General features: G+C 64.7%; 3 protein-coding genes and 1 long non-coding RNA gene across 6 annotated transcripts in view; 1 reads left to right on the forward strand and 3 right to left on the reverse strand.

Moving 5' to 3' along the window:
* Positions 1 to 451: 451 nt before the first annotated feature.
* Positions 452 to 2,207, reverse strand: LOC109292786. The gene is made up of 3 exons (XR_002096181.1): positions 2,141 to 2,207; positions 731 to 1,480; positions 452 to 538 (listed from the first exon to the last, which is right to left on the reverse strand). It is a non-coding gene; the product is annotated as an uncharacterized LOC109292786 (long non-coding RNA).
* CCDC153 (coiled-coil domain containing 153) lies at positions 1,464 to 5,722 on the forward strand. Of its 2 annotated transcripts, XM_019510337.1 has the most exons (7): positions 1,464 to 1,761; positions 2,327 to 2,406; positions 2,957 to 3,019; positions 3,553 to 3,672; positions 4,059 to 4,151; positions 4,390 to 4,520; positions 4,774 to 5,722. In XM_019510337.1, exons 1-7 carry the CDS (start codon positions 1,694 to 1,696, stop codon positions 4,900 to 4,902), a joined length of 684 nt encoding a protein of 227 aa, XP_019365882.1. In that variant the 5' UTR covers positions 1,464 to 1,693; the 3' UTR covers positions 4,903 to 5,722. The 2 variants fall into 2 exon arrangements, with proteins under 2 accessions (XP_019365882.1, XP_019365873.1); XM_019510328.1 differs by lacking the exon at positions 1,464 to 1,761 and having other exon boundaries at positions 1,867 to 2,406.
* Positions 5,452 to 11,254, reverse strand: PDZD3 (PDZ domain containing 3). 2 transcript variants are annotated; one of them, XM_019510317.1, is made up of 11 exons: positions 10,812 to 11,254; positions 9,902 to 9,929; positions 9,595 to 9,659; positions 8,882 to 9,093; positions 8,315 to 8,501; positions 8,055 to 8,191; positions 7,383 to 7,587; positions 6,985 to 7,181; positions 6,746 to 6,877; positions 6,242 to 6,471; positions 5,452 to 5,884 (listed from the first exon to the last, which is right to left on the reverse strand). In XM_019510317.1, exons 1-11 carry the CDS (start codon positions 10,825 to 10,827, stop codon positions 5,854 to 5,856), a joined length of 1,440 nt encoding a protein of 479 aa, XP_019365862.1. In that variant the 5' UTR covers positions 10,828 to 11,254; the 3' UTR covers positions 5,452 to 5,853. The 2 variants fall into 2 exon arrangements, with proteins under 2 accessions (XP_019365862.1, XP_019365854.1); XM_019510309.1 differs by lacking the exon at positions 6,242 to 6,471 and having other exon boundaries at positions 10,812 to 11,248.
* A 133-nt stretch (positions 11,255 to 11,387) lies between these two features.
* The window catches only part of NLRX1 (NLR family member X1), an 18,781-nt gene continuing 16,769 nt past the window's right edge, over positions 11,388 to 13,399 (reverse strand). Inside the window, exons 9-11 of the mRNA XM_019510349.1 lie at positions 13,130 to 13,216; positions 12,736 to 12,987; positions 11,388 to 12,409 (exon numbers count right to left, since the gene is read on the reverse strand). Coding sequence (XP_019365894.1) covers positions 12,091 to 12,409; positions 12,736 to 12,987; positions 13,130 to 13,216 — 658 coding nt within the window. The 3' untranslated portion in view covers positions 11,388 to 12,090. The remainder of the gene's footprint in view (positions 12,410 to 12,735; positions 12,988 to 13,129; positions 13,217 to 13,399) is intronic.

Raw genomic sequence — 13,399 nt, forward strand, 5'->3', positions numbered from 1 at the left:
ACCCTTTCTCCCCATGTGGAGCCATATCTGCCTTCATGCAGCTCCTCTTCTGCCGGGGAGAAAACCTGCTTGCTCCAGCACAGAGCTCAGAGCCTGCCATCCATCTCCCTCTGAATGCTGCAGACGACAGCGAGGACGGCCAGCTAATAAGGCATCTCAAGAACAATGTGCAGGAGCTTGTCGGAGTCCCTTGGGGTGATCTGGTTGACAACGATGCCGAAAGCAAAAGCCCTTCTGGAATTCATCTCTCTGCTTCCCCTGTTCCCTTCCCCCTCCATCAGAGGTGGCCTGAGCCTGCAAAACCACAGTACTCCCATGCTAGAGGGAGATTGTGGAAGGAGAAAGGTGAAGGGCAGGGCTGTGGTGCCATTGCCTTGGGGGAGCTTGAGTCACGAAATCAGAATCGAGACCCCTAGCTTGTGAGATGTTTTTATTTTTTAATCGACTCCTTGTATTCATTTTCAACCGTTTTGAACACGCGGATCAGGGATCGGGCTTTTCTCCACGTCTCTGAGGACCAGTGACTTCCTTTCACCTGCTAAATGGTAGGTGAGATTAACACAAACTGACTGGAGCTGGAGCTGAGACTCAGTATGAGACGTTGCAAGCTGGGACCGCTGTGCTGCAGGGAGCTTGACTAGACTCCATCTGCAATAAAGAGTCACAAGCACGTGCCACCATTGCCACTCGGCCTGCTGGCCTCATGCTGGTTCCCCGCGCTCTGTCTCACCATCGTGCTCCACGCTGTGCGAACCCAGGTAGGTGGAAAAGGCCTTTGGGTTCGGTCCAGGCAGCAGCTGCAGAGCCAGGCACTGGGCATCGCCGGAATCAGCCCTCCCAGGGTCAGTCCCGATCCACCCTCACGCGGGCAAAGCTCCCGGTGGTTCGCTCACACACATGGGGCCAGACCTGCAGCCAGTGCAAGCAGCCAGGCTCCCGCACCAGCCAGGGATCTGGCTCGAGTCGTCACCTAGGAGCTCCATGGAGTCCCGCCCTCATCTGACACATGGGGAAACTGAGGCACAGAGGGAGAGCAGGCCACATAGAAAGGGAGGCAAAGCACATGCTCCCATCTCTGCCCTAAACAAGGCAGGTCGCAGCATGGGGAGGTGCCATCCACGTGGGAAAGAGCAGGTTGAAGACATCCCGATGGGTTTCAGGCAAAGGCGAAGGGGATCAGTCACACAGCAGGCCTCTGCATGACCGGCTCCACCGCTTGACCTCCCCAAGGGCAGGAGCAAGGCCTCCGCGCAGAAAACGTGACACACACAGAAAGCACGAGTCCACGCGGTTGCATGCGTGCGTGCACGTGCGTATCTGAGCCTGGGAGCTGTTTCTCTGTGCACGTGTGTCACCCTCTGCCACGCTGCGTGTGCACGCGGGTCCTGGAGCAGGCGTGCGGCCGTGGGCTGCTCTGCCAGCCCGTCTGACCCTGGCCCAGCTGCTGTGCTGCGACGCACAGCCTTCCCCCTTCCAGTATCTTGGATGCAAAGGACATGGGATCTGCCAAGCCCTGGGGCTGCCTCAGACCCTGCAGCCCAGCTCCTGGCTGCCAAGCTTCCCCAGTCACTATAGCAGCCAGCAGCCTGCTGCCTAGCAATGCAAAGCTGCCGGCTTTTCCCAGGCCGGGATAGGCTCCCCGACACCAGCCTGCGTGTGCCTTCCCAGCTGATTGGCTTTCCCAACGCCATTCATGCCAGGCCAGCTACATTTCCTGCTGGAAATCTGCAGCCTCGCATGCAAGACGCCCTTCGCTTCCAGGTACTCGAGGTTGGGGGAGATGCATTGGGAATGATCATCTGCAAGCCTCTTCTCCTTGCAGAGCTGCTGCAGCACGTGGCTGGTTTTAGTGCAGCAAATGGAAAGAGACAGCAGAAGAACAGGAGGCTGGGAGGGATTGTGGGGGGGCTATGGGCTGGGCAGGGCGCGCTGGTAGTCAGGATGTTGTGGGGGGAGGGCTTGGGTTGATTTGTTTTGCTGGGTTCGCCACCCTTGTTTTCTGTGCCTCCGTTTCCCCAGCTGTGGCATGGGCCCAGCGATCTCTGGGGGAGGTGTTGACTGCTAGAGGGATGATGTGAGTGATGGATGGGGCGCTTCCCCCGGTGCCCCATGGCAGAGGACTTCTGAGGGTCTTGCTTACCTTCCGTGCTGCCCGGGGATGGTACAGCCCAGCTGCAAGCACGGTCTGCCTCCGTTCCCTCCATGCCTGCAGCCAGTGCAGGAAATGCCAGGCTGAAGTGGCCTTCCCATCTGGCCTCTCCTCCGTGCAGCATCACCGAGAAGCTCTGGGGGAGCCTCAATACCCCTTGTCCACTTCTCCGCACAGACAAACCAGGAGCATGGCCCCCAAGGCCAAGGGCAAGGGGAAGAAAGGAGGGAGGCAGCAGAAGAAGCAGCCTGCGGCAGGTGAGCGGGAATCCCATGCATGGGCAGAAACCTTCCCCAGGTCCTGCCCCCCAGGCTGCAGGGATGCACCATGTCCCTTCTCAGCTCCCCCCATCCCAATGCAGCCCAGCCCCTCCTGGCTGATGAGAGGCAGCAGGCAGCTGGAGCCAGGGGCCAGGACGAGCCTCCGACCACCCTGACGAGCCCCGCGCCTCCCACTGGGGTGTAACCAGCATAAGCAGGGAAACCCAGTGCCGGGGGTATATGGGACACAGGCACCAGCACATCCTGCTTGAAGCCAGTGCCATGTTCCCCATTTCCCAGGTGCGGTGTGGGTGCAGAGCAGTTCTGAGATCAGTCCGGACTGGCCCCGATGAGGCTAGGCGAGACCCCAGCTTCACTTGGAGCCTATAGGGAAGCCAAGGCTTCTGGATCAGAGCCCTGGGGGATCCTGAACCCCTGCCCCACATGCTTGAGCTCTTACCTGGGCTCCTCCCAGCCCAGGGAGGAGGCATCCGATGCCCAACGATGCTCCATCTTGCATGTGTGCTTGTGCTCTGTCTGTCAGCAGCAGGCAAAGCTGAGGAGTCCTGGAAGACAGCTCTGGAGGTGGACACCCTCAGGAGGCACCTGGGTAAGCCCCCGGCCTGGGTGGGCAGTGGGGACATGAGCCATGCCAGGTGACAGGAGGGGCAGACTGTGGGCAGGGTGGTACAGACCAGCTCCCCATCTAGGACCGTTGCCATGCACTGACCCGCATCTGAGATGTGCTGCTGCGAGGTGGTGGAAGCCCTGGGGCACAGCAAGCCCAGGATGGTCGCAGGGATCCCCTCTGCCCGCAGAACTGGTGAACGCCTCCAGCAATCGGCCCAGGAGCAAGGAGCTGGGGCCAGGGCTGGGGCCAGGGACTCTCACAACCGCAGCAGTTCCCTGCGCTGCTGGGAGCACCGCTGGTCCCATGGTCACCCAGCTGAGGGTCTTCACCGACACCACCTGTGGGCTTCCCCTGCAGCCCCATAGGGTCCAAGCCAGCACCCACCCCCAAGCCAGGAGGGGCCCGTGGCTGCTCCCGGCAGCTGTGCCAGGGTAATGCTGCCAGCATCTGGCCGGGGTCGGCCGACAAGAAGAGAGTGCAGGGCGGGGTCCTAACCCGCCGGTCACTTCCAGTGCTCCGGAGGGATGTGGCCAGGCAGGCGAAGGCGGACAGCGAGGGGCTGCAGCTGCGGCTGCAGGAGCTGGAGCAGGAGCTGGATGCAGCGCGGGAGGACAAGAGGGACATTTATGAAGGTGGGTCAGAGCTGGTAGGCGTGCAGGGGACGCCAGGCTGGGTTCAGCAGGCTGGGAGCAGTGCCATGGGCTGCCCTGTGTTCCCTTTGGCTCCGTTCCATGCAGGGCCCTGCAAGGCGAGCCGTTCTGCCATCATCGTGCCACCCTAGGCTACCCCCAGTCACCCCCACCTAGCTACGGAGCCCCCCATCCCTCCTTGCCCTGCAGAACTGCTATAGCTCTGCCCCCCCATGGGGTTTCACGGGCCCTGGGAACTGGGGATGGTGTGCCACAGGCTTCCTGGGTGGCCACGGGCAAGTCCCTTAGTGGCCTGTGTGCCTGGTGTATAAGTGACACAGCCAGGGACTTGACTCTGGCAGCTAGGCTCAGCCCTGTTCTCCCCGCAGAGATGATCCGGCAGTACCAGGAGCTGCAGCGGCAGACAGAGACTCGCATCCAGTGCCTGGAGGCCGAGGTGACACAGCTCCAGGAGCAGCTCGGTACAAATCCCCCCTCTCCCTGCCATGGTGGGTTCTTCTCCCTAGCAGCACCACCTCGCTAGGCATTGCCAGAGATGTCAGACTAGACCCTGTGCCCGATGCCTGTGGATCACGCTGGGACATCGACACGCCAGCTCATTCCAGCTCCCGCAGTCTCCCCCACTCCTGCCACCCCTTATTGCCTCCGGCAGCTGCTCAGCCCCCAGCCCTGCACCTTCTCACCCCCATCCCCCTGCAGCTGTGTGCCGCCAGGAGAGCCAGCAGGCCCGGGAGGAGAGTCAGCGGGCACTGGGCGAGAAAGACCGGAGCCTCACCGAGCTGCAGGCCAAGATCGACACCATGAAGACTGAGTATGAGCAGATCCTGCACGTGAGTCACCCTGCAGGGCGGTGGCGATGAGGTTGGACCCCCCAGGTGCCAGTGGAAAGGGCAGGGAAGCTCATGGAGTCCCCTGCTGCCTCCTGCTCCCAGACATGGGGAGAGGAGGGCAGTGACCTGGAGGCACAAAAGCTGTGTGTATGGGGATGCCCCTCACCCTGGTGTCTAGGCTTCTGGGCCACTGCCTGCTGCCACACACCCATGCACACATCCCACTGTGCCTGACTCCCCCCTGTCCCCACAGGGCAGCCTGGATGGTGTCCTGGCCAAGCTGGCCTCTGCAAAGCTGCACTGGGAGCAGGAAGCCACGGCCATCCACATGGAGAACAAGGAGAGGCTGCGAGACTTTGGCCTCAACCCCCTGGAGATGTAGCGCCCGGCCTGGCACAGAGACAGGGGCAGGGGCAATGCCCAACTCTGCCAGGCCCCGGGCAGCAGCACACAGCAATGGTCCCCTAGGCCTTCTCCCAAGCTGGGGCAGTGCCCGGTGTGGCGGTCAGGCAGCCGGACCTCCCTCCAGAGCCCAGGGCAGAGCTAGCTCCCTGCAGCAGGGAGCCCGGGGCCTTTGCTGAGGCCTGCCTCACCCCGAGATCATTCCTGCAGGTTCAAGGCTGCTGCAGTGATCAGCGGTTCAGGTGATTTAATTGGGCTTTGCTTGCATGACATGATTGCAGGGGGTGGGGGAATGCTGCACCAGGGCTCGCTGCAGGGAAGGGACAGGCTCTCCCCATCTTCTGCAGAAACAGGCACCATGTCGGGGGTCAGGTGCTCCCTGTCGGCCCGTCCCTGTAGACCCAAGCCAGCTCCTTCTGCCGACCAGACCAGAGCCCCTCCAGGTCAGGTCCCATCCCCACGGGGCTGATGCCAGGAGCCAAGGAGCTGGCCCCACGGTCCCATTCCCCCCCACCCAAATTGTTCTCCTCTCCTCCTGCCAGCTGGGTCCCCAGGGCCGGGCAGGGTTGTGAGTAAAGTCAGGACTGCAGTGGCTTCGCTGCTTCTGAGCCCGTCTCCTCTGTGTGTGAGCAGCAAGTGGGCAAAGCCAGGCTTGTCTTCCAGCTCCAAGCAGGGCAACCATGCCTGTTAGCGATCAATGTGCCGCTGCTGGGTGGTTTCCAGGGGTGCCCTCCCAGGCAAAGCCACCGCTGTCCCCGGAGACACCGGGGAGCCCTGCTCCTGCGCCAGGATGTCCTGTGCTCCAAGCCGGTCAGTGCAGCCCTTCGCTGGGACGTGCCGCCAGGGAAGGAATCTGAGTGCAACGTGTGTGCAAAGCGTGCGCCGGGGGCTCTGCAGAGCTGGGGGCCGCAGAGCAGCTACAGCGACTGACTCATCTCCTTTGGGCCCTCCCATGGTGATGCCTGTATGGCACAGAGGAAGGGCAGCCCCCAGCAGCTCCACCTGCCCCAGAGCCCTGCTGGGCAGCGCAGGGCTGTGCTTCAGCTGGGGAAGGGCAAGGGCAAGGGGCAGGAGCAGAGGAACCGAAAGCCCTGGCATGACCCAATCCCCCTCTGCTTGGAAACTTGTCCCCTTCCCACTTCTGAGGACAGCCCCCTCACCAGGTGAGAGCTGCTGAGTCTCAGAGGCCATGGCTACAGGCAGGGGCTGCCCAGGCCCCCCCAGCTCCACACCCTCCGCAGAGCCCCTTGCCCCGGGGTAATGCACGTGCGGGGGATCTGGAGTAGCAGGAGGGGTCTGGGCTTCCCACACTAACCTGCCCAGAGCCCAGCAGGGTCACGGTCCCAGCAGCAGCCTCCCCAGCATGGGCACGCTTGGCTGCAGCAAGGAGGCTGGGGTCCCAGGAGCTGCGGCATCCACCCTGCTCCCCCTCTGGGAGCATCAACTGGGGGCTGCTCTCTGCCACCTGCTGCTCCACCTTCCTGCCCCTGACCAGGGTCACTGCATCCCTGGCTGCCCCCAGAACTGCCTGGGGAGAGCAGGCCCGCAGCTCAGAAACCCCCGTGCCCCTCTCCAGGGTGACCCACTGGTGGGTGAGGCAGGGAGCCTCTGGCTCTGACCCCAGACCGCCCTGGGACGAACAGCACCCAGGAGTCCTGGCTCCCAAACCGAGGCCCCCACACACTGCAGCAGCTCAAACTGGGAAATCAGTTGGGGGCAGGAGGGCAGACCGGGGTATGGGGCTGGGCATCCAAGCTGTCAGAGGGGCCAGGTGGGTTTGGGCTGGGCACAGTCCTGGAGCTGCCCCTGTCAGGTGCTGTTACCTGCGTGGTGATGTCCTGTGGCCCCCCGGCATGGGGGTTGCAGCAGGGGGGGTGGGGCAGGCCGGGAGAGGAGGCGTGAGTGCCCGATGCAGTGTCCTGGTCCTCGTAGAAGAGCAGCGGGGACAGCCCTATCTGGAAGAGCCAAGGGGCTTGGCTGGAGATATGCCCCGGCCCCCTCTGCCAGGGGCACTGGTGACCCCACAGGGCTGGGACCACGTGGCCAGCCCCTTGGGACGTACTGCATTGAAGAAGGCATTTCCTTGGGCATCGATGACCAGCAGCATCACCTGGGGGCCGCTGGCCCGGATGAGCAGCACAATCTGCTGGTGGTCCAGCTCCTCCACGCTCTTGCCATTCACTGCCAGCAGCCGGTCGCCCTCCCTCATGCCTGCCCGCTCAGCTGGCAGCCCCACATCCACCTCCCGCAGGAACTGCCCTGGAGGGTGTGGGGAGAAAAGAGAGAGACAACCCAAAGGCACCCATGCACCAGTGTCCCCTTGGAGGGAGGTTGGAGAGAGGGGAAACTGAGGCATGAAGGAAGGAGGGACATGCCCAGGGCCCCCCACACAGCCAGTGTCAGGGTTGAGCCCGGCTGCCCCTGGATCCCAGCCCTCTGCTCCCGCCACCAGCCCCTTACCGGTGCCCGTGCTGCAGCCTGGCTCCTCCTGGAGCAGGAACCCGTAGCCCTTGGGGCCCTTCACCATGTGCAGCTTCCTAACCCGGAAGGGCAGGCGGGAGGCATCGGCCATGGCGGCCGTGACCCGCAGGCCCCGGTGGCGGCACAGCTCCTCGTCTGCCGCGTCCAGCACCAGCAGCGTCACCTGGCCCCCACTCTGCTTCAGCTGGGCCGGGGGGAACGAGCAGAGGGAGCCTGATGGGAGCCTGCGGATGGGGTTCGCAGCCCCCCATGCTCCCCGCCAGACACGCCTGAGCACAGTACCTGCATTGAACACCCACAGGAGCCTGTCCCCGAGAGGGGATTTGGTCGGGGGGAACTTCAGGACAAGGGACTTTTGGCCCCAAGGCTGCCTGGTACCTTGCACTGAGCTGGTGCCTGGACCTCAGATCTAGGGTGGCGTGACTGGGGCTGGGGACCAGCAGACATGGGAACGGGAAAGGACGGATACAGAAGGGGACAGGGAGGTGGGTAGCAGGGGCCCTTAGCGGCTGCCCAGGGTGGGGGATCAGAGCAGCAGCCGAGGGGCAGGGCAGAGGCAGGGAAGGCATCATGAAAGGCAGGAGGGAGACAACACTCAAGGCGTCCTCCCCGTGGCACAGCCTCCACGCGGGCACCAGGCTGGGCAGGTACCTTCCGGCTGAGCTGAGCGTAGGAGCAGTTCTTCACGCTGGCCCCGTTGAGCTCCAGGAGGCAGGAGCCATCAGGCACCCCTGCCCTATCGGCCGGCCCGTGACGCACCACGGACAGCCGGAACGTGCCCTTCACACCTGCGGGGCGGCAGAACCGGGGGTAACGTTGGCTCCTAACAGCACAGCAGCGGGGAAGCGCACAGCCTGGGGACCAGAGCTGAAGCATAGGAGGTGCCGGCAGTGCCCCGCAGCCCCCGTTACCTTCTGGAGCGGACACGCTGAAGCCAAAGCTGCTCTTGTCCTTGGTGATGTAGCAGAGGCGCGGCCTTGTGATGCCCGGCAGCATCGCGCCCACATCCCTGCCCAGGGTCTTCGCCACCTTGTAGGTGCTGCCATCCAGCACGGTCACGGACACCTGGGTCCCGCTGGCCTTGATCTTCTGCACCACCTGCCACAGAGCCCCTTGCGCAGTCAGTCCTGCCACTGGGGCCGGGGGCACCACTCACCAGGGACAAGGCCCAGGCTCACCTCCCAGCCTTGCCACACCTGGGAGTTCAGTCCTGCCCTGGAGGGGCGCTCCTAGGGCCGCTGCCCCATGGCTGACACCGTGGGCTTCCCGGTGGGGCAGGCAGCTAGGGCCAGGGAGCACCAGGGGGAGGGCTGGCTTCTGGGAGCTGGGCTGAGACCCAGCAAACTTGTTTCGGGTGCTAATGGATTTGAAGCGATGCCTGGAAGCTGGGGCATGGGGTTCTGGAGCCTCCAGGCTTAGGGAGGGCCCTCAAGCTGCACAGCAATGCAACCTCCCCCTGCCGCAAGCCTCCGGCATACCCTGAGATGCTCCATGCTGTCCACATCCTCACCGTTGACCTGCAGGAGCCGGTCGCCATCCTGCAGGCCCTGGCGCTGGGCTGGCCCCCCCGGCTCCAGCTGTCGGATGACGTGCCCGGGGTGCCCCAGCTCCGTGCGCAGGTAGAAGCCAAAGATTTCGCTGGGGCTGCGGCTCAGCAGGTAGAAGCGGGGCTGTCCCTCGCTGTCCCTGTCTGCACGGGAGCAGAGGCAGGGAGCGTGGTGTGGTGCCCAGCCTGCCCCCAACCCTGAGCAGGGGCCGGCGGGCCATGGGAGCCTGCAGGGACGCAAGGACTGGACACTGGAGTCCTGCCCTGGGGGATCTCAGCCCACTCCCTCCGGCTGACACGTGCCTGCAGGTCCCGTGCCCCATGCATACGTGTGCACCCATAGCCATGCTTGCCCATGTCTGGGCGCAGATGCAGCTGTGGGCAACCTGAGTGGTAGGCTCATATATTCCCATAGTCCAGAACACATCCAGCCCTGCCTGGGTTGCCGTGTGCACACAGCACGTGAGTGTCCATGCATGTATGCCCTGGCGTGATCCTGCGGGGCTGGTCTGCGTGGTCTGCATTTGTTCGTGCCCAGAGTCCAAATAAGAGAGGATGGAGCTGGCAGGGGCCAGACAGTCCAAGCTCGCCACTGGGCCGCTGTCCCCTGTCTCCGTGCTGCCAGACCGCCCCAGAGGCCCTTACCTGTGTCCTCAGCCAGCGACAGAGCTGGGTTGTCGATCCCATCCTTGGGGTTAAACGTGAACTTCCTGCGAGGACACAACGGGAAGCCAGGCTGGAGCCCTAGACCCTGTGCCTGCCCCGTGGCCCAGCCCAACGGGTCCCCCCAGCTCCTGCAGTGCCTGCAGCGATCCAGGGTCCCCCCCATGCCCATGATGCTTGCACTGGCCCTAGCAGCTGCAAAGACCCACATGGCCATAGAAGGATCGTCCCCCCTGCGCGGTGCTATAGGGGACCCCAGAGCTGAGGTGTGGGAGCAGCTGGTACTTACAGGACTAGGTCCTTGGTGTCCTCGAGGCCTGCGAAGGGAAGGCTGGAGTCAGACTGGCAGCTTCTCACAGCCGCAGCCAGCTTGGCCCCCTCTCCCGGCCTGTCCAGGGCAGCAAGCTGAGTGCAATCTAGCTGGGCACAAAACCAGCCCAGGGAGCTCTCCACCCTGGTCCAGATCCACAGCCCAGCCCTGGGGACAGCCGGCTATGGTCTGTCTGGGTGGGGAGACCTGCAGAGCCGCAGGCAGGAGGGACACTGGTGCAACATGCCCCAGCATGCAGGGACATGCATGTGCACACACACGCTCCATTTCCCCAGCCCAACAACTGCCAGCACCTCTGGCCTCCGCAGCAGCGCGTCGCGACTTAGTGCAGGGCTGGGGCAGCCCCGAAAGTCTCAGCCCCGCCACGGCTCCAGCCAGCAAGTGCTAAGGCAGCAGCACAGACAGCACGGGGACCCTGGGGGCCACCCGCTCGCCCCGGTCCGCTTGGGACTTGTGACCCAGCCCCGTGCTGCGGCAGCCAGCCAAAGTGAGGAAGGGGAGGCAGCAAGCGTGAGCCCCGGCTACCGTGAGCACAGAAAGGAGCAGCTGGGGCCCAGAGCTGGGGGGTGGGGGTGGGTCTCGGCTATAGGCCACTGTGGGATCAGAGGAGATTTAGGAGGAGGGTGGGACCCTAGGAAAGGGGCCAGGTTTGGATGCCAGATTAGCCCCTGGGTGTTACCCAGGGAGGCCTCCCCGAGTTCCCCAGGGGACCCCTTGCTCTGTGCGGTGGGAGAACTGTCTGCCTGGAGCCCCCGAATGAGAGACCGCCACCCATTTCTGCAGGAGCAAACCCAGGCGCTCATGCTAAGGAGGCGGCTGCAGCTGCGACCGAGCTAGCCCCTCACCCATGCCCCCGGCCCCGGCTCACCTCCCGTCTGCTTCATGGCTTGTGGGAGAGCTGGGGGAGAAGGGGGCAAGGTCCAGTGTGAAGTGGCAGGCCCAGCCCTCTGCCTGCTCCAAGACGCCAGGGTTTAATCGTTAAACTGCCCCAAGTCTCCGCGCCCCATCGCTCACACCCACTGTGGAGCTGCCAGCTTATCCCCAGCTCAGGTGAACCCGCTGCACCCAGCACGGCCTGGGCAGAGCAGGGCTGAAACCCAGGCGTCTGGGCTGTCAGCCCCTGCTCCCAGCCTGCCGAGGGCTGACCTGGAGCACAGCCTAATGGCAACGAGATGCCCAGGTCCTTCCCCAGTGCCCGCACCCTGCTGGGAGCTGCCTTACCCAGCAGGGCTCCTCCTGCCCGAGCCCATCCTGCCCCCATGCTGCTCCTGCCCCACTGAGCTCCGGGGGCGGCTCCAGCCCCTGCAACAGCCTCCGAAGCCCGATGTCCCTCACAGCCCATCACAGCAGGGCAGCCCCTTCCCCCAGCCAGCCCAGAGCAGCCACCCCATCCCGCCATTGGGACCCTGCGGGCAGCTGAACAGAGCGGGTTTGGGATAACGCATGCAGTGGAAGCACCATGGCTTAGCTTTAATGACACGCAGGCCTCATCCAGCACCATTCCTGCCCTTCCCAGGCCTTCCCCCATGGGCCATATGCTGCCCCGGTCTATATAGGATGTGGAGCGGAGCTGGGCACGGGCACGCGCCCGGATATTGGCTCAACCCGGCCGGGGGCTGCTGTTTCAAGGACTCTCAGGACAGCTCAAGTTGGAGGTGGGTTGGTACAGAGTACGGCCCGGCCCTGGCCCCAGCCCCCTTCCTTGGGACCTCTGCCCACCTGGCAGCCCAGGGGCCAATGCCATGCCCAGCCCCTACCGAGCTCAGCTGCAGCATGGTGAGGGGTAGCGGGCGCTGGGCAAGCGGGCACCAGCTGGGCTCATGGGACAGCCCGGGGGAGCAGGGTTATGGCTACCCCCGGGACTCATGATGCCATCACATGAGGGCGCTGCTAGGGCCTAGTCTGGGGTGGCTGGGGAAGAGGGAGGGGAGGTGTTTCTCTAGCACCAGGTCTGGCCACGAGGCATGTGAGGGTGTGGACGAGGGCAGAGCCCCACGGTGGGCACAACAGCACCGTGTGGAGCGTGGCAGGGAGCTGCAGTGGCCTCTGCTCTCCGGAGCTGCAGCTGAGCTGAGGCCTCACAAACTCACGGCACTGCGGGAGCCTCCCTGTGCCCCCCCCACAGGCCTGCGAGGGCCGGGCGGGGCTCAGAGCGCCCCCTGCTGGATCTTGCTCAGCATCCCCTTGACCTCACGCTCCACCCGCCACAGCTTGGCCTTCTTCCAGGGGTTGCGGGTCTGGCGCCGGCTGCTCTGCAGGTCCTGCAGCAGCAGGGCCAGGTGCTGCTGCACGCGGTCGCGGTCCCACACGGGCAGGTTCGTCCGGGCCACGCTCAGGATGTGGCGCCAGTAGCTGGACACGTCCACGCCCACGGTGAGGAACACCAGCACCTTGACGCCGTCGCGGTCCGTGCGCAGGCCCTGCAGCGCCCGCTTGCCCTCCTCGCTGATCTCGTTGAAGTACAGGCTGGGGGAGCAGGACGGCAGGGTGAGGTGGGGGAGCGGCAGACGCCGCCCTCGGGGCCCCTGGGGAGGAGACGGGCAAGGGGGACGTCGGCTGCGGTCCTCGCAGCCCTGGGGAAGGAGATGGGCCATCGACAGGGCCCCACGGGAGAGGAGTGGGGCCAGGGAGATTGTGGGGCTGGGGGCAGTAGCTAATGAGGGGCAGTTGGTAGCTCAGCCCCGAGCAAGGGGCAACAAGGGGGCACCAGAAGGAGCAGCTGGCCTAGGAGTGCTACCAGGGTGGTCCGCGATGCCTAGGCTGAGCGGGAGACAAGGAGCCTGGGGACTCACTGCACTTTATCCAGCGTCGGGTGCTGCTTGGCCACCTCCACCAGCCCCAGGGCCGCCTCGTCCGTCACCGCGTTGTAGCCCACGTTGAGCTCCTGCAGGTGCTGGTTCTGGGCCAGGCTGCGGGCCACGAGCTCCACGCCGCGGTCCCCCAGCGAGGTGTGCAGCAGCGACAGGTGCCGCAGCGAGCGGTTGCCGGCGATGGCCTCGGCCAGGTGCTGCGCCCCCTGCTCCATCAGCGGGTTGTCGGAGAGCCTGGGGGGAGCGGGAAGGTCACGGCGGGAGGGGCCGGGCTTCCCTGCTCATGTCCCAGGGCTCAGAGGCCTTCCCCACCACCTGAGACGGGGGCTACTGTGTCCTGCACACCCGGGCAGGGGCTGCCGCCCCCAGTGCTCACCTCAGCGAGCTCACCGCACACTTGTCGTGCAGGAGCAGGTCCCGGATCACCTGGCAGGCATCGGGGCCCAGGCTGTTGAGCTGCAAACTGAGGCAGAGCCAGAGGTTAGCCAGCCCTGCCAGCGGACCCCTCCTGCCCCCACCACCCAACAAGGGCCCAGGCTCTGCAGCCAGGCCAGGAGGTGATGCCCAGGGGAGGACGGCGTCTCCTGGGGCAGCCCCAGGGCAGGGCACCTTGGTCTGGGGTTTACAGCCCACGTGCCTGGGTCCT

The sequence above is a fragment of the Gavialis gangeticus genome, unplaced genomic scaffold (assembly GCF_001723915.1).
Source record: "Gavialis gangeticus isolate Ggan-Ray unplaced genomic scaffold, GavGan_comp1, whole genome shotgun sequence".
NCBI lineage: Eukaryota > Metazoa > Chordata > Crocodylia > Gavialidae > Gavialis > Gavialis gangeticus.